This window comes from Hippopotamus amphibius, chromosome 5, assembly GCF_030028045.1.
Source record: "Hippopotamus amphibius kiboko isolate mHipAmp2 chromosome 5, mHipAmp2.hap2, whole genome shotgun sequence".
Classification (NCBI taxonomy): domain Eukaryota; kingdom Metazoa; phylum Chordata; class Mammalia; order Artiodactyla; family Hippopotamidae; genus Hippopotamus; species Hippopotamus amphibius.
The window spans coordinates 14,854,546-14,876,044 of NC_080190.1; the positions used below are offsets into that span (position 1 = coordinate 14,854,546).

The 21,499-nt window shown below is 39.8% G+C and overlaps 1 protein-coding gene across 7 annotated transcripts in view; it reads left to right on the top strand.

The window, feature by feature from the left end:
- The first annotated feature begins 2,785 nt into the window (after positions 1 to 2,785).
- Positions 2,786 to 21,499, top strand: part of PDZD8 (PDZ domain containing 8) — a 93,098-nt gene continuing 74,384 nt past the window's right edge. For 5 of the 7 annotated variants that reach the window (XR_009053994.1, XR_009053995.1, XM_057737068.1 and 2 more), the window contains exon 1: positions 2,813 to 3,888. Coding sequence is in view for 5 of the 7 variants with exons in the window: in XM_057737068.1 (XP_057593051.1) it covers positions 3,023 to 3,888 (866 nt within the window). In the remaining 2 variants the exon portion in view is untranslated. Of the gene's footprint in view, positions 3,889 to 13,839; positions 14,522 to 21,499 lie in introns of those variants that run through there. The other 2 variants (XM_057737072.1, XM_057737067.1) reach the window with 2 other exon arrangements.

The following is a 21,499-nucleotide window of genomic DNA, read 5'->3' on the forward strand; positions in this document are numbered from 1 at the left end:
TTCCTCATCCATAAACTGGAGTTGACAGTACTACCCCAAATGACAATTGTGAGAATGTAACTGCTTCTAAAGTGCTTAGCACAATGCTTCCCATTTACTATGCTCTTGATGTATGAGAGTCATTATTATGAATGTGGCTGTGGGGAACCACTGAAGAACTTTTAGCAACACAGTGACAAGATTAGATTTTACTCGAGAAAGATCATTGTAGCAACAGTGTGGAGAATGATTACAGGAGGCAAGACAGGCAGAGTGACTAGGTAGGAAATAACGAAGAATTAAAGTAATTGCAAGAGAAAAGAAGAGGGCCTGAAATAAGGGCCTGGTGGTAGGGCTAGAGAAGTGAGGACACATTTGAGATATATTAAGGAGACAGAATTAAAAGAATGTGAGGGGAGTAAGGAGGACAAGCAAAGTTTGGACAGGTGGTTGAATGGTAGGGAACACAGAGGAGGGGGCAACTTGGGCAGGATGGTTATTGGATGAAACAATTAAGATTAGGTTTGACCAATTATATCAGAAAATCCAGGGCTGCTATGGTAGCTCCAAGAAGTCATTAGGGATTCGTGTGTATCTGTCTACATTGCCATCATTAGCATATGGCTTCCACTGTCAAAGTTACTTCAAGATCCAAAGTAGCTGCTGGAGCTCCAGAAATCATGATTGCATTCCAGACAGCTGGAAAGAGGAACAAAGAGAGGAAAGCAAAATGGTGTAGCTTCCAGATGAGTCAGTTCCCTTTAAGAGACTTCCAGAAGGTCCTACACAATTTCTTACATATCAGAAACCAGTAACATGGACACATCTAGAGGTAAGGGAGATTCTGGAGTAAGTGTCTTTTGATATTGACGTTCATGATAAAATGAGCATTCTGTTGCTAATGAGGTAGGAGGAGGGGAGAAGAGGAAGAAGCCTGCAAGATGGAGAAGCCTCCAAGATGCAGAAGTCTGCAAGATGGAGTGTGAGACTGAGAACTCACTCCCAGGAAAATCACCAACTTTCCTTGTGGGGGAGGGAGGCAGTTGAAGAATATTTTAAGATGCAGAATGGATTAACACACAATTTGAGGATATTGTATCTCAGTAATGTGAAAATTACTCAGATAAGCTCCCACCCACCTCTAGCTTCTGTGACATTTATTACAATGGTGCAAGAGTATTCTTAATAAGGTTTTTGGTGGATTTTAAGGGTCTACATTTCCCATTTGGGTTGAAACAGTGTAGAACTGAGACAGCAGCCCAGAGGTGACCACAAGAAAAGAAGCTGCCTGGAGCTCCCAGTTATCCTGGCAGGGCTCTGGACTTCGACAAGATGTGGAATATAGTTTTTATCCTGGTTCCCTCAGCAAGTTTACAATTTCATAGTAAAGAAGCCATTCTGGTCTCACACCTGGGCGTGAGTAAGTAAGATGAGAACAGCTTGGTTCCAAAGTTCTTTACCTGCTCCAGCTAGGTCAAAATGGGTGAGAATTCTGTTTTTGTTCTAGAATCACCCAGACTCAGGACAGTCACTGGCTTGGGGATCTTCCAGAGCTAGAGAGGAGCCCTGCCCTGGCCCCTTAAGGCCAGCCAGAACAACCTGACTTTTAGGTATGGAATATCTGACCCCTGTGGGCCTAGGGGTAGATGTTTAGGATATCAGTGTGGTTGGAGCACATAGCATTTATGATGTAACCAGACATCAGGAGGAGTAACACTGTTGATGGGCAACCTGGCTTCATTAATTCTATGGCTCTGGTTAAGGTGCTACCCTGTGCAAAATTCCCTGAAGTCTTTCCTCACCAGCCCCCTTCCCAACTCCCCCTTCCTGTGCACCATGCAGCCAATAAGCCCCCTTCCAACTCTAGCAATCTTGGTATCCTAGTACAGAGCAGTGGCCAAGAACTTAGGGTTTAGTTTAAGACAAACCGGGCTCCACTGTGTGCCTCTAGAACTTCCTTTGCCTCTCTGTGCCAGTGTTTGCTTTTGCATCTGTGAAATGAGTGGTGGCTAACTCTAACTGTCTCTTAAATGGACTAAATGTGGTAATACACTCAGGGGCTTAACGCACTGCAATAGCTTGGCAGTGACGATTCCTCTTCCAATCATCTGACCAGTTCATCTCACTCGTCATTCCTCGTACAGGCTCTTTTATGTCCTGCTTATTTAAATCTCGAATCTCCACCTAGGTAGTAAAGTTAGTCCGCATCTGACGCCTTTTTTCTCTGTCCCTCCTTCCCTTGGCCCACCCTCCGCGGACGCAGAGCGTCTGCTGGTCAGATTGATGGTCGGCGACGGCGGTCTCTGAGGCAGTGCAGTCTCGTCCTCGGCTTGGGAAGCCTCCGAACAGCCAGCTCAGATCCTCTGCGGCGCTGCCCTGCAGGGAAAGCCGCCAGCCCGCTCGCAGGGGCGCGAGTGGAAGAATCACACTGCAGCAGAGGTAACAGACAGGGACCGCGGCCAATGAGGGGGGATGGGCACATTAGAAGATAACGGGATGGCCGGGGTCAAGAGCGCGCCGCCACACCGTCCTCCAACCGGTGGCCCCAGTTACCCTCCCAGATCCGCACAGCGGCTTCATAAGTGACAGCCACGTGGATCGCGGGGGACTGGAATGCTGGCGTGGGGGGCGGGGCTGGAAGGACGCCCGAGAGGTGAAGGACCCGCGTACGCGTGCCCGGGCGCCGGCTGCCAGGCGACGCCGCCGGGAGCGAGTACGCTCCTGACGTCACGAGCCGTTTACCCAATGAGCGGCGCCCGGAGGAAGGCGCCGTTCCGCCCCCTCCCGCCCCCGTCGCCGCAGCCGCCGCCGCCGCCGCCGCAGCAGCCGCCTCCGGGAGTGTCTGAGGAGGCGCGGGCCGCCGCGGGCTCCGGCGCTGCAGCGCGCCGTCCGGAGCCGCCGGACAAGGCCCAGGGAGCCGCTCGCCCGTGCGTCGCCGCCCGATGTCCTCAAGATGGAGGCGGGGGGGAGGGCGGCGTGAAGACAGCAGCGCTGTGGGCTCGGGGGCAGGGGCCCGGGCGCCCGGGGCGGAGGTGGCGGCGGGATGGGGCTGCTGCTTATGATCCTGGCGTCGGCCGTGCTGGGCTCCTTTCTCACGCTGCTCACCCAGTTCCTGCTGCTTTACCGCAAGCAGCCCGAGCCGCCGCCGGACGGGGCCGCCCGCGCGGCCGACGGCTTCCGCTACATCAAGCCCGTGCCGGGCCTGGCCCTGAGAGAGTACCTTTATGGCGGCGGCGGGGCTGAGGAGCCCGCCGGCGGGCCCCCCGAGGGCGGCGCGACCCCGGCCCCCGAGACCCCCGCCCCGCCGACGCGGGAGACCTGCTACTTCCTCAACGCCACCATCCTGTTCCTGTTCCGGGAGCTGCGGGACACCGCGCTGGCCCGCCGCTGGGTCACCAAGAAGATCAAGGTGGAGTTCGAGGAGCTGCTGCAGACCAAGACGGCCGGGCGCCTGCTGGAGGGGCTGAGCCTGCGGGACGTGTTCCTGGGCGAGGCCGTGCCCTTCATCAAGACCATCCGGCTCCTCCGGCCCGTGGTGCCCTCGGCCACCGGCGAGCCCGACGGCCCCGAGGGGGAGGCGCTGCCCGCCACCTCGCCCGAGGAGCTGGCCTTCGAGGCGGAGGTGGAGTACAGCGGGGGCTTCCACCTGGCCATCGACGTGGACTTGGTCTTCGGCAAGTCCGCCTACCTGTTCGTCAAGCTGTCCCGGGTGGTGGGGAGGCTGCGCTTCGTCCTCACGCGCGTGCCCTTCACCCACTGGTTCTTCTCCTTCGTGGAGGACCCGCTGATCGACTTCGAGGTGCGCTCCCAGTTCGAGGGGCGGCCCATGCCCCAGCTCACCTCCATCATCGTCAACCAGCTCAAGAAAGTCATCAAGCGCAAGCACACCCTCCCGAGTTACAAGATCAGGTGAGAGGGAGGAGGTGGGGAAGGTGGCTCGGGCGCGGGGGGCCTGGCTGCTGGGACCCGGGGTCTGGCGGAACGCTGCCGCCTGCGTTGGTGGGAAGGGCAGCGACTTATCCCCAGTCCCTGCTTTCCAGGGCTCTCCCCAATCCTGAACTGGGCTCTAGATAAAGGCAGGTATGCCTACAGGCTTTGCTTCCGAAGGGCGTTAATAGGAGCTAGAAACCTTTTCGTGTGTTTTTGGGCATCCAAGGTGCTGTCAGCATAGGTGGAAGCGGCGTGTTGAAAACGGAAGGGAAGTCCACGCTCCTCCCCGGGACGGCTCTGGGCTGTTGAGAAACTTTTCCTGTGCGTGGTTGCTGCATCACCTTGGCCACGTTGAGAAATTGTTCCTGGACACAAAGTACAGGCATGAAGAGTGTTCTGGTGGCCCAGGGCTGCTATATTTTGCAACCGCAGGCCAGTTTCGCTGTAATGCTTTGGCAACTTTCAGGCCAAAGGGAGTGGCTGTTGGAAGGAATACTTTTCCACAGCAAATTGGAAAGGAGTTGGGAGCCTATAGGTATAGTAGCTCTGTACATTTTATGTTAATGGCATCTGCCCTTTGGGGGTAGGTTCATATAGCACAGACCCAGACAGTCCCTCAAGTTTCAACTCTTCGTGGCTGTAAGTTCCTCCCACCGTACCTGAAATTGCCCTGCAGATAGTATTTTAAATAGAGGTAGTGATTTTAACTTTTTAAAGCCTTCCTATATATGGTGGCTTGATTTTATGTAGTATACTATTTTGATTAACGTACAAGAGTTTTGGATTTTTTTTTTTTAATATCATGGAAGTGGAGGGGGAAAGGAAGTTTTGTAGAGCTAGAGGCTTCATCCACTTTGGTCTGGGAAGGCTTGTCGGTGTTGAAAGGGTCATATATGGCCATTTTTTCTAAAACAGATGAATTTTTAATTTTGCGTTCTATCCTCCTTTAATTTTGTGTTCATTAAAATGTTTGATCCTTTTGGATTTTGTTCTTTTTTTATAAAATCATGTCAATCTGGTGTTTGCTTTACCTGGTTCCTTTTAGTGGACGTTACACATTTTTAGATAACTAATTTTTTACCACAGTTTCAAGCATCAGTGACCCAGATAATTCAGGAATATTTTATGTTTGGGTTTGGGATGGAGTATTGACTTGTGTTATGTGGCAGATTTACCTTAGCAATTGTGTTTTGTTTATACTTATAGCACAGAGTGATGGCTTAAAACAGTCAGGTGGCAGGGGAAATTTATAATGGAAATATTTCCATAGATTTGCAGAGGATGGTGAACTGGTCATCCACTGTTTGATTTCCTGTTCTGTGAAGTAGAACGTACTCTGTGAAACCTACTCTTTCAGCTCTGGAATATAAGTGACTAAATTATAAATGAGTTCTAGTGTTTAAGCAGTGAGGTGTTTATAGCAGTGTGTGGCCAATTTTCTCATGAGAGAATTGTTACAGACGTTGATATTCCATTACAGCTTCAATTCTGATGTTTTCTGGGTGACTTTAAGATGATAAAACTTGACTAAGTTATTATTTGGGGGTTATTTGCAGGATAGCCAGTGTTAGTGAGGTTACATGTCATTTTGAGATGGATTTTTTGTTTTGTTTTTAATGTAGACTTGGAATTCAGTTAAATCTGAAGGAAATTATGATTAGGAGTCGTGGAGCCATTAATAGGTTTATTGCTTTGAAGGAACTTTATCATCTGTATCATTGAATAGCATTATCATTTAAAGTACAGCAGATGCTTTTATTTACTGGTTCCAAAGGGATTTTTAAAAAACATAGCACGCGTATGTTTGGTTTTGTATGATATTTCAACTTTTTAACCTTAAACATTAAGTGATCACCTCCAGAAGTATACACGTGTGCTCTTTGTATTCAAGGCATTTCAGTGGTCAAAGAGAAAATACTGTACAGAACATATTACTCATTTATTGTACACCTGCTATGTGCTTATCATTGTTCTAGGTGCTGGAGTTTCAATACTGAACAGTCTCAATTCTTATGGAGGTTGGTGTTTACTGAGAATTGAATTAACTATACTTAATAGGACTTAAACTAGAATATGATTGATGGGGTTGAAGTAACTAGAAAACTGATTTTAGTTTAGTAAAAGAAAATGTTAGAAGTGTGAGGATGAAAAGGACTGCTTCAAGAAGTGTTGAGTTCTCTCATCTGTGTGTAGCTGTTCTGCCAGGAATATTTTAAAGTACTGATGTTGTGGAGCAGATTCAAGTTTCAGCTAAGACAATGAATTAAAGTACATTTAAGATGTATCATAATTCTCATAATGAGAAAGTAGCTATGGTTTGTCCTTTTTTATAGATGAAGCAATAGTGCCCAGAGTAGTTAAATTACTTGCTTAAAGTCACACAGCTGTCAAGTGGTGAAATCCAGCTCTGATAAAGCAAGCTGTCCTTTTTTCTTAAACTATACTGTGGTATTCTTCAGGGATTTTTTTTTTTAAGTATGTCATCAAAATAACATATGTGGGGAAATCCTTCCAAATTAACGGAGAACTTTGAGAGGAGTATGACTATAAAGCGTTTTTTTTTTTTTTTTTTCTTAAATGGGAAATTTTGAGAAAGGATCCTTTTAAGATTAAATCATAAGGTTAAATCTTTGGGTGCTGCCCCACTTAGCATTTCTTTTTTAATCCAGCAGATTTTGTTTCCAAATAGAACGTCTTGCTAGTTTATCCTTCTTAGCTATCTCATCTACTTAGAGTTAAAGCAGTAAAGAAAACTGTCTAGAGTCTTAGGATCTTTTGGCACTTGAAACTATTATAAAACAGAAATATCTTGCCACTTAACATTGTTGTCACTTCTTCCCCCTCTTCATTTGTTTCTCCATTTTCATTTTGCTAAAGTATAGGTGGCCCATCAGGACCACCAGTTCCTGATGTATCATCAAGAGATGAGAAGGTAGCTCAAGTGCTTGGTTGCTTTCTAGGGACCTAGCTGATAGACACTTCATTTAACCCAACTAACACAGTTTGTAAAGCATCATAGTATTTTTTAATGAGTGTGCATTTTTCTACATTTCACCACCTCAATGTTAATTGCTCTAATTTTTTTCTTAAATGTATGTGTTAAAGTAATGGATATATTAAAGTATATTTTAAAATGTATACTTTTAATTATTAACCAAAAATTAGTCTTCAAGAGAGAAAGATACCACCAGTATTCTTGGCTACATGGAGAATCCATCTCCAACATGAAATCTGAGTAATAGTCCTGAGGAGTTTAGGGTTTGGGAGTCAAATATTTGAGATTCTTACTGATGCTTCTGTTCCTTGGGTATTATTGCTGTGTAGTTAGCAGTGGTTGCATACTGAAAGGCCAGATTCAGTTTGTAGTTACTTTTAATTTGGCCTGCACTGTAGTTTTTTTGTTTCTTAATTGCCAGCATTTAAAAATGGAAAATTTTGCATGATTTGAATTTCTGGCTTCTCTTAGGAAAATTTGGAAGATCTTGTAGCAGTACGCCTGCATTTGTTCTAGCAATAATAAGCTGGAGAGATGGAGTCTAGTAGCAACTGCACAGAGCTCTTACCTGTAGCTTGTAGTCCTCACCTACTTGCTACATTTATTGATGGTGCTTGCCTGGCCTGGCATTATATAAGTTTGAGACACTTACTAAGTGAGGAGCATTACTGTTACTCTTCATTGAAAATGGGAAGAGTTAATAGCTGGATAGTAGAGGGTGATAATTTTTATTCCTCTTTAAACATTATATCTTTGGAGAGACTTTCACTGAGCAACTTTATTATGTAAAAGACATTATCATTATAATGTTGAATGTTAAAAAAAATCATTCTATTAGAAATCTTTTAAAAATCCCTTAAAACATTTTTCGTTTCTCTGCAGTATAGTGATAGTAAGTAGACAGTGGCTGCTTTTCCCTTGAGTTTGGAGGACTTTTTGCTTTAGTGCAAGGTGTGGGTCATTAATTAACTATATATACGTGTTTACTTCTCTGACTTACAAATAAGGTAGCATCTACTTACTGACACTATTTGAATTTAATGAATGAGTATGGAACAAATATTTGGGGAAAACGTCACTTTTCAGGTTCATGGAATGTCTTCTGAACATGACTGTTTTGTCATAACTGTTTTGTTCTTTTACTCTTAAAAATATTCTGATATATATCTATAGAAAATTTTCACAGATTCTTAGTGACTGGAGATTGAGGAGATTGAGGAGGCTAGGACAGGGCTGTATTTAGTTAAATAGGGTCTTTTAGCATCTTTATTTGTATCTTCTCTAAATATACCATTAATTTCAGAGAACTAAATTAGGCATAGTCTGGAAAGCCTCATACTGTATACTGTGGCTTGTAATTGTGTTATTTCTTCCTTGGTCTTCTGAGATGAGGAAGAAAAACATTTATTCTTAATGTTAATTATAGCTTTTTAAATTTTACTGATTATTTGAGGTAAAGATAGTTTTGAGTAATTGATGTCGTCTTAAAAACCTTTAAATTCACTGAAAGCTGACAAAATCATTTGTAAAGTTAAGTATAAAGTACTGTGTTTATTCACTTACACTTTCATGCTTTTCTTTCTGTATATGGACAACTTTTAAAAGGTGTCTTTGCTTAGGCTGGAAAATACTTTAAAATAGCTACTAAAATGCCTTAGATTGTAGGAATCATGGTTTTACTTACTAATGTTAGTAGGAAATATAACTTACCTTTGATACTTTGGGAGCGTGGAGACAAGGACATTGGGGTATCACTCTAGCTGTTCTGGAGTAATGATATATTCTTTAATTTTTTATCTGTTGTGCTTTTTCTTGTACTCCTGCTGAGATGAGTATCTCTATATAAATGGAATTGTAAGATCATCGTCTTAGATAAATAATTGTCATTTTAAAAATAGTCACCTATTTTTCCTATTTCCTGAAAACTACCATACCTAGTGTTGTGGTGAGAGTACAGTGATAAAAAATGGTTATAACACAGTTCATGCTTTCAAGCTGGTTAGTCTTCCTGGGGAAAACAAAGAACAATTAAAGCTCATTATAATGACATTTGGTTACATTTAAGACTTTCAGTTTTGTGAGAAGCAGAAAGAGGAGAGATCAGTGTCTCTGCTAGGCAAACACTTGATTACTTTGTGTTGTGTAATATTTTGTGACCTTTGGTTCCTGGGTACACCTAAGTATGCTCCAGTTTAGTGCTGGTTTTAACTTTTTTGAGGGTCCTATCTTTTTGGAAAGGTAATGAAAACTGTGGATACTCTCTGCAGAAAAATGCATGAACAGCTTAATTTCATGGATTTTTTTAGTCCCCTGGAAACCTGTCTGGGGTCCTTAACTTCAGGTTGCGTAGTAAACATGGACAGAGGGATACAACTTTCTTTCCATAAATATAACTGAAACTAACCTGCTAAAATAAATATTAAGCACTTCATACTTTTGTTGACCTTCTTGTATGGCTTCTATGGCTCAGACATTTCTAAAAAACCTTTCACTATCCGAGAATATAACCTGTCTTTTTTTTCCCTCTTAGTAAGATTCCCTATAGCAGGCTGTGACTTTCTGAATCAGTTGTTCAATAAGAATATTTGGTATTTCAAGTTAGTTTCTACCACTAAATACCTCCTTTAGAAGTTAAATACTGACCCAGCATTTCTTCCCTTCACATTCTCCATTTCCTCAGAACAGTGTCACCAGGAAACAAGTGCTGTTAAATCCCTTCATTCCTTTCTAGAGTCATAGGACCTACCAACACTTGTGGCATGGCAGGAGAGCACATCACACTTCATTGGAAAGTCGTAAAACAACTACCTGGTCATTAGCAGAAGTTTTACAGAGTAGTTTCAAAATCTCTCTTGCCAAATTGCTAGGACTCCCATAAAACCACATACTTACTGTATTTGTACTAGGGAAAAATGAGATGTAAGTGTTAATTATTTACCTTCAAATGGGTAGAACTGGAGGTGCTGCATAGAGACTGCCCAGTACTATGGAATTATTTCATTCTTTTGGTTGAGGCTGTAGAGAAGTACTAAAATTGTCTATTGCAGTAGATACAATTTTGGATTAAAGTATACCTGAATTCAGCACTACCATGCATAAAGGCCTTGGACAAAAGGCCTTGTCTTCTCTTAGTCTCAGTTTCCATATTTGTAAAATGGAAATGGAAATGATATCTAATTGGAGATAATAAATGTCACATGATACCTACAGAATAAATGTACTTTTCCTTTAGTAACTAATTGAATACACACATTTATTGATTATCCTACATTGGTCAGACATTTTGCTAGAGATATGTCAGACATTTGCTAGGTGATACATTAAAAAAATTTCCCTTTTCAGATGAGTGATAAGCACACTATAAAAATACATACAGTTAGAAAATATGAAATATCAAAGTGGAAAATCTCTGGTAACATGTTTTCTTAAAGAAAACTGTTAAAGGCAGGGATTATTCTTCCATATATTTTTCTGAATGTATTCTAATTTGTTACAAATCTATAGAAACAGTGGTATCCCACTGTTAGCATCTTGCTTTTGTTTCTTTTACTCACTGTATCTTAAGATTTTTAATATACCTACTTTATTCGCTTTAACAGGTGCTTAGCTTTACATTGGAAGTATCACAAGTTAACCAATTCCTTGTTGATTTTTTTTTCTTCAGTTTTTCACTAATATAAATAGTGATACCATAAACATCCGTATATGTATATCTTTGAGTAGATACTAGGTTTTTCTTGTGATTTGGGAGGGGGTATGGTTTTTTGGGTTTGGGTTTTTTTTGTGGGGGTTTTTTACCCCCCTTTTTTTTTTGCCAGTTTTTTGCAAATGTTCAAGTACTACTCAGAATCATTAAGATGTTAAAAATGTACTCATCTCCCTTTTAATTTCATTCCTCTGATATACTCAGTGTTAAATTTGAGGTGTACACCCAGCTCTATGTGCAAAGACACATATACAAGCCTCTGAAGTGTACGCCTCTTATGCTCAAACACACATATACAAGCCTCTTATATACTGAGGAGGTGCTGGTACCTCCCTCTGTCCTTCCCTCTCCATTTGCCCCTCCCTCTCCATCTCCCCCTCCTTTTTTCCTTAACAATAAAATGAGGAGTATAATATAAATGTGACCCTGAAAATTGGTTTGTAGGTGTAACATAGACATCCCTCCAGGCAGTATGTGTGGGTCTAACTCATTCACTGATTTACTCTACTCCTGGCCATACCTTATTTTCTGTAACTCTTATTTTCTGTAGCTCTGACCTTATTTTCTATAACCCTTCCTCTCACTTAGTCTGTTCTGGCCTCCTGGGAGTTCTCACGCTCCAAGCCTGCACCCATCACAAGGCCTCTGCTAGTCTTTCTCCAGGAATGTTTTCCCCACAGATAGCCAAAGAGCTCACCCTGTCACTTTTCAGGTCCTTGCTTCCATATCACCTTTCAACTATCCTACATAAAAAAGTACATTAGCGTGTTAAATGTGGAATTTTTTTTTTGCACAAACTGTTTACTGACTCATAGTGTGTTGGTGTGTGCTTCTGCATGTGTATACAGAAGCCGCCCAAATTCTAAGTATACAGTTAATAAATTTTCACAAAGTGAACTCAGCCTTGTAACTGAAGTGCTGGGATTTTGAAGTTACTCCGTCTAAAGAATACTTGTTCATTGAATTTCTTTAAACAGAATGTATAGAACATATTAACCTTTTTTTTAATGTTTGAAGATTGTCATTGTAAATACAGACTGATGATATGTAACGCAATTCTGATTGTAAAATCAGTACTGAAGAGGAATGCCTTCTCCTGCAGCACACACAGAGGCACACACACACACTCGAATGATGCTGATTGAGGTTTCCAACAGTTCACAGTGCTGACTTCAAGATCTGTCAGGCACCTTATGGACACCATTCTCTCCTCCTCTCATTCCCACACACAAATAAAGACAAAACACCAATGTGTTTGCAACCTTCTCTGACACTCCAAAAGCCTTGGTTTTTAATTTCACATTCTTAGGAAAGGTCAGTATTGATAAACTGCAGATTATCATCCTTCCCTTGGACTGATATAGAATAACAGTAAAACTTATTTTCACTGGTTTGGTGCATAATTACTAGTTTTCTTAAAACTGGCAGAATACTTTAGAACATGTATTTCTTCTCTAATCAGCGCATTGGGTGTTTATGCCCATGGATTCTTCATGTATTGCAGGGAGAATGGAGCTGATGATATGGTAGGTGGATTACTGAAATGTCCATGCTTTGGTTTGTATAACTTTGATTTAAAAAACAAAACAAACTACACAGTTTTCCACTCCCCAGCATAATTAGTTCTCAGTATGTACTTACAACAAAAATGCTTCTTAGCAAGCACAGTAAAGATGTGTTAGTTGGATTTATTCTTTTGTATTAAGTACCTGTTATGTGTACTTGTTTCATTGGTGAGATATGTGTCAATTGAATAGGTATTTGTAACCTAAGTATGTTTAGAAATGGTGTTTCTGCTAGGATCAACTCCATATCCTCCTATATAATCTGCAATTATAAGTGACTGTTGTTTTCTTTGCTATAAAATCTTAAGTAGGAAAAATAGGGAGATATTATTTCTGTTTAGTAGCTGGCTCTGTTTTAAAAAATGACTGTATTGTTTTCCTAGTACAACTATTTCATGCAGACATCAGTATCTACTGAATAGCGCATCTGGTGTGTGCTCCTTGTCCTTTTCACACAGTAGCTTTTCATGCATGTTAAACTACACTCATACACATTACTCAGCATGAATGTGGTTGCTGACTGCATAGTCTCACTCCCTTAGTTATTTGGTCAAGCAGGTAAATAATTCAAAGCTTTTAGTTCAGTGAACTTGCTGTGGCTGAAGTTAAGAGCCATTCTTCTATAGCTAATTTCATTGTATGATAATTATTTTTATAATATGCTGAAAATTTTATTTTGTTCTCACCATTATTATGTACAATATTATTTTTTGTAAAATTTAGGGAGATGATGTCTGGTCTATTTTAATATTTGATAAGGTTATTAGTTCTCAGTATTTAACTTTGGATTTTAATCAGGACTAGAATTGCAGACTCTTGACATGGGAAGAATTTAAGTAAATGTTTGTAGCAAAATATGATTCCTTTTGTTTACTAATGCTGGCATGGTAGATAGCACAGATTGAATTTAGTTCAGCTATTTTGAAATTAGTGAAGTGTAAGGAGAAAATTCATGACAATCTTAGTCTGTAGTAAAGCCCATGAATACAATTTATCTAAATTGTAGGCCATTTTGGGAGTAAACTGCTTACTTAAAATATTTGAGCCAATTATTCAAACTATTTGAATTTTTTACTACTACAGAGTTAGGATTTAGACTCATCCTGAGATTCATGCCAGTCAGCAAGCATTTATTAGACCAGAATCTGTGGTAATAATTGTTGGAGCCTCTATGTTCTTGAGGTTTCTCTTGAAAGTAACTCAGCCCCTTGCCCTGAAACAGTAGGAGTAGATGATGAGGAACATCTGTTTACTGTGGGTTTTTTGATTTAGTGTATACTTGGGTAAGTCATACAACTTGTAATTTTTGATACTGAATGAAATAAAAATCTAAAGTTTTTAAAGTTCTTAGAGAAAAGAATTATGTAAATAAGTTAAGGTGGCATTGTTATTCACTTCCCTGTTATTTCTGCATAGGTCTAATGTAGGAATTTCTTCTAAATGTGCAGGTGCAAATCATCTTTAAAATATTTTCATTTAATAAGTTCTGACTTTAGTTAAGTGATTGATTATGAACTAAGAGCAGCATAGATATGGATAATATTAAAAATCATTTATACTTCAGAAAATGCTTTGCTACTTTTATTTGGATAGAGAAAAATGAGGGGAAAGCTGGACAGTTATGACCTTAAAGTATTAACTTTTACTTCATCTCTCTTGTTCAGATCTTTTGCTGTTTCTTACTTCATATCTGGAATGGAATTTTCGTCTGTTCGACACATCTAGCTGGCTTAAGAAGACAGATCTCTGTGTTACATACTTTATCTTTCATATCTTTACGTAGTAGGGAGGTGATAATTTTGTCATAAGATGTTTTCTTTTCCTGCATCCACTAGATTTCAGAAGAGATTCAGTTTGCTCAGTAAATGTTTGATACCATCTTTGACCAGGGCACTGTCCTCTGGGAAGAGAATTAGTGCAGTGAGGGAATAAATAAAACAGTCCTGCCTTCCTTCAAGATTTTTTTTTTTTAACCTAGTAGTGAGAAACAATGTACTTAAAGTAAAATAATTAGTTACAGCCTGGAATTTAAGAGATTTGCCATGACTCAGTGGTTTTCAAAGTATGGTTTAAGGACCCCTTTGGACTTTAAGAGCCTTACAGGGGAGTCTACCAACTCAAAACTATTCTCATAATAATACAGACATGTTAGTTGCCTTTTTCACTCTCATTCTCTCATAAGTGTACAATGGAGTTTTCCAGGAGTTTCCTGATGTGTGATGACATCATCACCCTGAAGGCTAATGGAATGTGAGCTTTTGTATTCTTATGTTTAAAAGTATTATTTCTAGTTTCTAATGTGGTAAATATAAATAGATATAACCCACATAAACAACAGCTTTTTGGAGTCCTTAATAATTTTTTAAATGTATAAGGGTTCTGTGAACAAAATGTTTGAGAACTGCTGGTCTAACCTGAAGTTTATTTTTGCCATATGTAAAGGAGTTACCCCTATTGCCTCACTTTCTAAGTCAACTTTAATGAATATTAAATACATCATTATTTTTCATTGCTTTATAGTTTTGCTTGTACATCTTGGTGTTATAAGGAGCACATGGCTTGGGTGGATGTGTTGCAGTTTTAACTACCATTCTGTGTGATCACAGAAAGCTATTACTTGAACTTCCTCATCCTTAGTTTTTTCACATGTAAAATAAGACTTACAATACCGTACATTGTTATGAGTTATGAGAATCAAGGATGTCTATGAAATTATGATGTCATTTGTAAATGTGCTAGAATCGTATAAAGTGGTAATTTTTATATTCCCTTATTCAAAGATATGTATTGGGAGAGCTGGTAGAGAGGAATAGAGGAGGAGTTGGAATTTGAAGACAGTCCTCATTGTTCTGCCCTTTTTTTTTTTTTTTTTAAGCTTTGTGAAAGCCTAGAGTTTCAGTTTAATTGATCATAGGCTGTGGTAGGAGACCTTCACATTGTAGGTTGTGATAAACATAAAAAGACAGGAGATTTATTAGAGATGGTCAAGAGAATTACTTTGGTTCCCTGAGCAACTCATCTCATTTGATACTTCCCCTCTCTCTTGCATAGGATATCAGTTAACACTGACTCACCTTTGAGTCACCAGCTATTGAGTTCTTTTATGAGGGACTTGCAGCCTCTATTATCACTCTTGTTCAGCGTATATATAAAACCACTTCAGAAAATTTTGAAACATTTTAGATCTTGATTAGTTTAGATAAAAGTGAACATTTCATATTAGGTAGACGGTGTATGGATGAGCAGGAGGGAAAGTTTTTTGTAGCAGTATTTGTTATTCTTGTTCTTATTAGTTTCATTACCGCTCAGGAGAACTTTTTTCTCCCTAGGAGTACAGAAATTAAAATCATTTTCCCAAGTATGAACTTTGTCAGCCTAGTGTACACCAAGCAAGTCCATAAATAGAACAATTCTGCATGGGTTTCCTTAAGTCAGTTTCTTAATATATTCTTTATAATATAAGCCTTAGTTAAAAAGCTTAATGATACAGAGGTATAGAGGTGATACCTAAGGTAGGAAAGCATACTGGCTATTATTAACTTGTTTCCTTGCACTTGCAAGTTTATATCCTCACAAAGGACACAATTTTTAAAAGGTCAACGAGTATAGTGACTGAAATCATGACCGTTGGAAATCTGAAGTCCAAGGAAGACAAACAGCTATAACCTTGAACATCATGCATGGTGAATGCTAAGTCCTAAAATGATTGCTTGTGGAAGGGAAGAAATTTGCTGTTTGACATGTTTCTAGGAGACCAGCCTTCAAATAAATAAATAGAAAGTTTGACAAGAAATATTTCTAGAGCACCTCCCTGTGCCAGATGCTTTATGTGAACTTTCTCCTCTAATCCTTACAGTAACCCTATAAGATAGGTGCTAATTATTATCCTACTTTTACAGATGAAGAGACTGAGGCTCTCAAAGTTGAAATAGCTTGCCCAAGGTCTCAAAACTAATAAGTATTGGACCTAAAATTCAAAACCAGGCCCTAACTAAAACCTGTCTCCTTAACACTGCTTTAAACTATCATGTCAAAAAGAAGCTGAGAAGTGAAGGATGCTAAGTGCTTTATATTATTTCATGTAATCCTTGTAACAGCACTGTGAGGTAAGTGTAATTATTACCCTCCTGCATATGAGGAAACTGAGGCTTAAAGGCAAGAGTTTGCTTAGGGTCATATTGCTGCAAAGTGGCAGAATGGGATCCCAGGCCAAGGTGTCTGGTTCCAGAGTCTGCTCTTAACCACAGTTCTGTACTGCCTTCCATATATGTTTCCTCTCCTCAGACAACTCCCTATTTAATTGGGAGGATGGGAGGTGTGGGAGAACTACAGAGAGACAGACATGTAAAAGGGGTTATTAGTGGCATAACAGAAGTGTATAAAGTGCTTTTAGAACACAGATGAGGAAGCAATGACCAGGTGTTTGGGGGGGGGGTGATGGTGCTGGTTAAAGAGGAGGTGACTTTGAAGGAGAACTTGAATACTGGAAAGGAGCTTACCATGTGAGGCTAGTTACGGGATCAGAGTGATTAGCAGGCAGACAGGTCTCTCAGGAGAAGTAATGTGGCTGTGCTGAGCTTGCTAAGTGTGGAGGAGCTTGGGGTGTGAATTGTCTTTTTAATGTAATATCATTTGAATTATCTTCCTTAAAAAAAGATTTGAAATTTAGGTTCATGGTTTACAAATATAGAAAATTAAGAGTGTTTCAAACTACTTGTACTTTATTTTCTTTCTAGTTGTATGTGGTTTTGTATTAGTCTGCCATACTTTGCATAATAATGTGCACCATACAAGTTATGGCTAATAGAGCTTTGTGATGATATCTAAATGCAGCAGGAGAAGTCATTTAAGACTATTGAGGTGCCTCTGAAGAAAAGTAAGTGAAGACGCATTTTGAAATGATCACCACTGATTTCTCTAGTTTATATATTTGGTTTAGGAGATTTGGGAGCACATTTGTGTTTGCTAGTTCCTAATGTGAGAGAGTCAAAACTGTCAGACTACAAGGCAAAAACCACACAGAACTCCCAGCTGCCTGTTTCTATCAACTTGTTCTGCTCTCTTCCTCAGGCAGGATGTAGTGCTGTTTGTATTCCTGAACCTGAAATAAGACTGTAGTCTCTGAGTGCCTGACTTTGATTGGTCTCTCTATTCTTGAATACAGTGAACATATTTGTTGAAGGGATGAGATGACATTTGAGCTGATTGTTAAAGGATAGTATAGCTTTAGACATAGGGAGATGGGATGGAAGTTCGATGTAGGTAGAAGAAATAGCAAAAGAACAGAATCAGGACATTGTATGATACCTTCAGGGATTCAGTAAGGAAGCCAGTTTGGTGAGACTCAAGCACAGAGAAGGAAGAAAACCAGGATTCATGTACCTGTTCCATGCTGGGAACTCTACGAGGTGATTCACATGTATGAACTCCCTAAATCTTTGTAACAGTCCTGTGAGGTAGCTTTTTATTAAAGAAAATAAAAGAGGCTTTTGTTTTTGGTTACGAAAATAGTCTTTTTTAAGAAAAGGAAACATAATTTTAGAAGTCACAAAATTCTAAATAATCATTGAAAACCTGAACCAAGCCGGTAGGGAACACAGAACAATAGTAGAAGAGACATTTTAGCAATATGAAGTTGGGGGAATGGAGGTGGAACTGGTTGGTTGTGAGAAAGGGGGCAGTAAAAGGTAACTTCAGGTTTCTTAGAGTCTATGAAATCAGTGGTGCCAATAAGAGAAAATGGAAGAGGAGTAAGTTTGAAGAAAAGGTATTCCATTTGCTTTTTTTTTAAATTAATTAATTAATTTTATTGGCTGTGTTGGGTCTTTTTTTGCTGTGTGCAGGCTTTCTTTTTATAGTTGCGATGAGTGGGGGCTACTCTTGTGGTGTGCGGGCTCCTCATTGCCGTGGCTTCTGTTGTTGCGGAGCACGGACTCTAGGCACATGGGCTTCACTAGTTGCAGCACATGGGCTCAATAGTTGTGGCTCATGGGTTCTAAAGCACAGGCTCAGTAGTTGTGGCGCACGGGTTTAGTTGCTCTGCGGCATGTGGGATCTTCCTGGAGCAGGGATCGAACCCGTGTCCCCTGCATTGGCAGGCAAATTCTCAACCACTGTGCCACGTAGGAAGCCCTCCATTTACTTTTAAGCATACATACATGGAATTTATAGAAGCAGTGAGAGCAAATGATGTTGCTAGGAAAGTATAGAAGTGAAAAGAAACAGGAAGAGAGAACCCAAGTTGTTTTAGTATACACAGCAAACTTCTGGTTCTCCATTATGGGAAATTTCAAACTTACTCAGAAGTTAAGAGAACCCCCATTATCTGTAGCCAGACAATCATTAATTTGTGGCCACTTTTGATCATCTGTATCTTCCCACGCTCCCCTCCCTTGATTATTCTGAAACAGATCTCTAGGAGTTGGGACCATAATCTGTGTTTGTATAGTTCTAAATTTTGTGTTCTTTGCACAACACCTTCCCTTTTTGACGAAGCCTCATCCAGCCTTTACCTGAATATTTTTAGAGATAGAAGGCATGTAGCCTTTTGAGACAGTTGTGTCCTTTTTGACTAGCTTTAATTATTAGAAAGTTTTCCCTTTTATTGAGTTGAAAACTCTAGCAGATTTATTATTTTGGCAAGGACACAAGAACCCATGCTGAAGTCAAGAGTAGATTTAGACCTCAGAATATTTTTATATTGGGTTTGTAGTAAACCTTTTTTCTCTAAAGATCAGTGTTTGCAAACACTTTTACTGCTGCCATGTGATGAAGATGTCACCAGCTGGCATTCAGGGTGCTTATAGAACAGTCTTGAAGAAACATCTTAGAGCAAAACCATATTTTAGATGTTAAAAAAGATTCTCTCGGATCCACATATGAGAATAAGGCTTGGCATCTCTTGTAGGTGTAAAATTTTAAATATGTATTTTAAAAATGTTATCAAAGTAACATATTTTTAAATTAAACATGTTCTTTCTTTAAGCTTTTACTAAAGTGTAACTCACTACTTAAAAAGTGCACTAACTGTAAAAATCCAGTTCATTGAATTTTTACAAAATGAACAAAACAGCATTCAGAGCAAGGAATAGAATTATTACCAGCAACGAGGAAGTCCTTCATATGCTACCTTCCCTGCTCTACCTAAGAGTAACTACTGTCTTGACGTCTACCACCATTGCTTTTTTTGGGGGGGTGGGGGACTGTTTTTTAACTTTATATACATTGAGCCATAGTGTTTGCACTCATTGTTTTTCCAGCTTCTTTGACTCAGCAGTCTGTTTGTGAGATTAATCCATGTTATTGTGTGCAGATGTAGTTTGTTTATTGTATTTGCTGTGGTGTCTTCTACATGTACCTCAGTTTATCCCTTCATTGTTGATGGACAGTTGGATATTGCTGTTATGAATATTCTTATATGTGTTTTTTGATGAACATTTATGCACATTGCTTTTGGCTATCTAGGATTACTGGGTCATAGGTTAAGCATCTATTCAGGTGTAGTAGCTATTGCCACACAGTTTTCGAAGTAGTTATAATAGCACACTAGCAATTTCACATCCCTTTCAGCACTTGATATTGTTTATCTTTTCATTTGAGTTAATGTATGTCATTTAAAAATTAGATGTAACAGAAGGACTTAGAATTAAAATCAGCAATTACTTCCCTAAACCCTCTGCTTTCCTCCCCTAAGTCACATTCTTTGGAAGTAACCATTTATAAGTACTATTTATGTTTTTAGCAACTTTTAAGAGGCAGTGATTAATAACACAGGTTTTGAAGCCTGACTGCTTAGATTCTTTTCTTGGCTTCACTACTTACTCACTGTGTAACCTTGAGCAAGTTATTTAAACTCTCTGTCTCAGTTTCCTCATCTACAGAATGAGAGTTAATTATAGTACCTATCTCATAGAATTGTGAGAATTAATAAATGTAATGACTTTTATATGGTAAGTACTCAGCAAATGTTAGCTATACTAATTAATTATGATGTTACCTTTATATTGCTCAACATAGTCATACAGCTGTCTTGATTCAGCGACTTTAAATATTTCTATTGATTGACTTACTGCTAAGATAGATGAAGATTTAGCTAAGTGATACCCTCTCTCACCTTTCCTTCTCTTTTCCCAATCTAATTATGTCACTATTTTCAATTCATTCTTTGAACTACATCCTTATTTATATATGATAACATTTATGTTCTGTTCAGACTTAAATCTTCCTTGATTGAAATATTTATGTTATTGTTAGGTTGATACAGTTTTTTTTTATTGCAGAGCTACTTAATATGTGGGTTTGTTTCCTTCTCTGTATTCCAATTTCAAAATCTTTGTGCCATTCAAAGCACTGTGTTCCTAGAGTCAAGTCTGAGTTCTTTTTTATTCTCTTACCAAATTGCCTTAACCAAACCTTCAAGATTTAATTGAAAAATGAACCTCTTCCTTCTCATATCTTCTGCCTCTTCTAGTCATTCCCTGTTTCCTGGAGACCTCCTTCTTGGAGTAGTTGTTACCTTCCCCAGTCTGGACTTTTGGCTTGCCACACCTCTGTCATCTGGGTTTAGGACATCATTGCCTTCTTGACTTGGATCCACTATTTTCTGGATCACTTTCTTCTTTCTTGCTTTAGGGCCTCATTTTGCTGACATATATCTTCATGTAACTTTTTAATAAAGGATGCAGTCTCCAGCAAGGCTCTTTGTTCTCTGTCGTGTGAAATGGGGAAATGATTTGTAACCATGCCTCACCACGTAATTGTGAGTGAGGATCAAGCACAGTAATATATGTGAAACCATGACCATCCTTGTCAGATAACTTCAGACCAGGTTTAGAGCAGGTATTCCAGCAGAAAACAGGTTAGTAATCAAATCAGCCTCAGGAACTACAGACCAGGCTCTGGAGTTATATTTGAGTTCTTTTATGGACAAATTGTGTCCCCCAAAATGTTGAAGCCCTAACCCTCAGTGTAACTGTATTTGAGATAATAGGGCCTTTAAGGAGGTAATTAAAGTTAAATGAGGTAATAAGGACGATGCTCTAATCCAGTAGGACTGGTGTCTTTAAAAGAAAAGGAAGAGAGACCAGGAGTATGGTTGCAGAGAGAGAAAGCCGTAAGAAGATACAGCAAGAAAGTGGCTGTCTGCAAGCAAGGAGAGAGGTTTTATCGGAAACCAGCCCTCCTGGCACCTTAATCTTAGACTTCCACTGTGAGAAAATAGGATTCTGGTTTTTAAGCCACCCAGTCTGTGATATTCTGTTGTGGAAGTGCTAGGAAACTAGTATAGGTTCCAATTTTGGCTCTTGTGTATACACAAGAGACCTC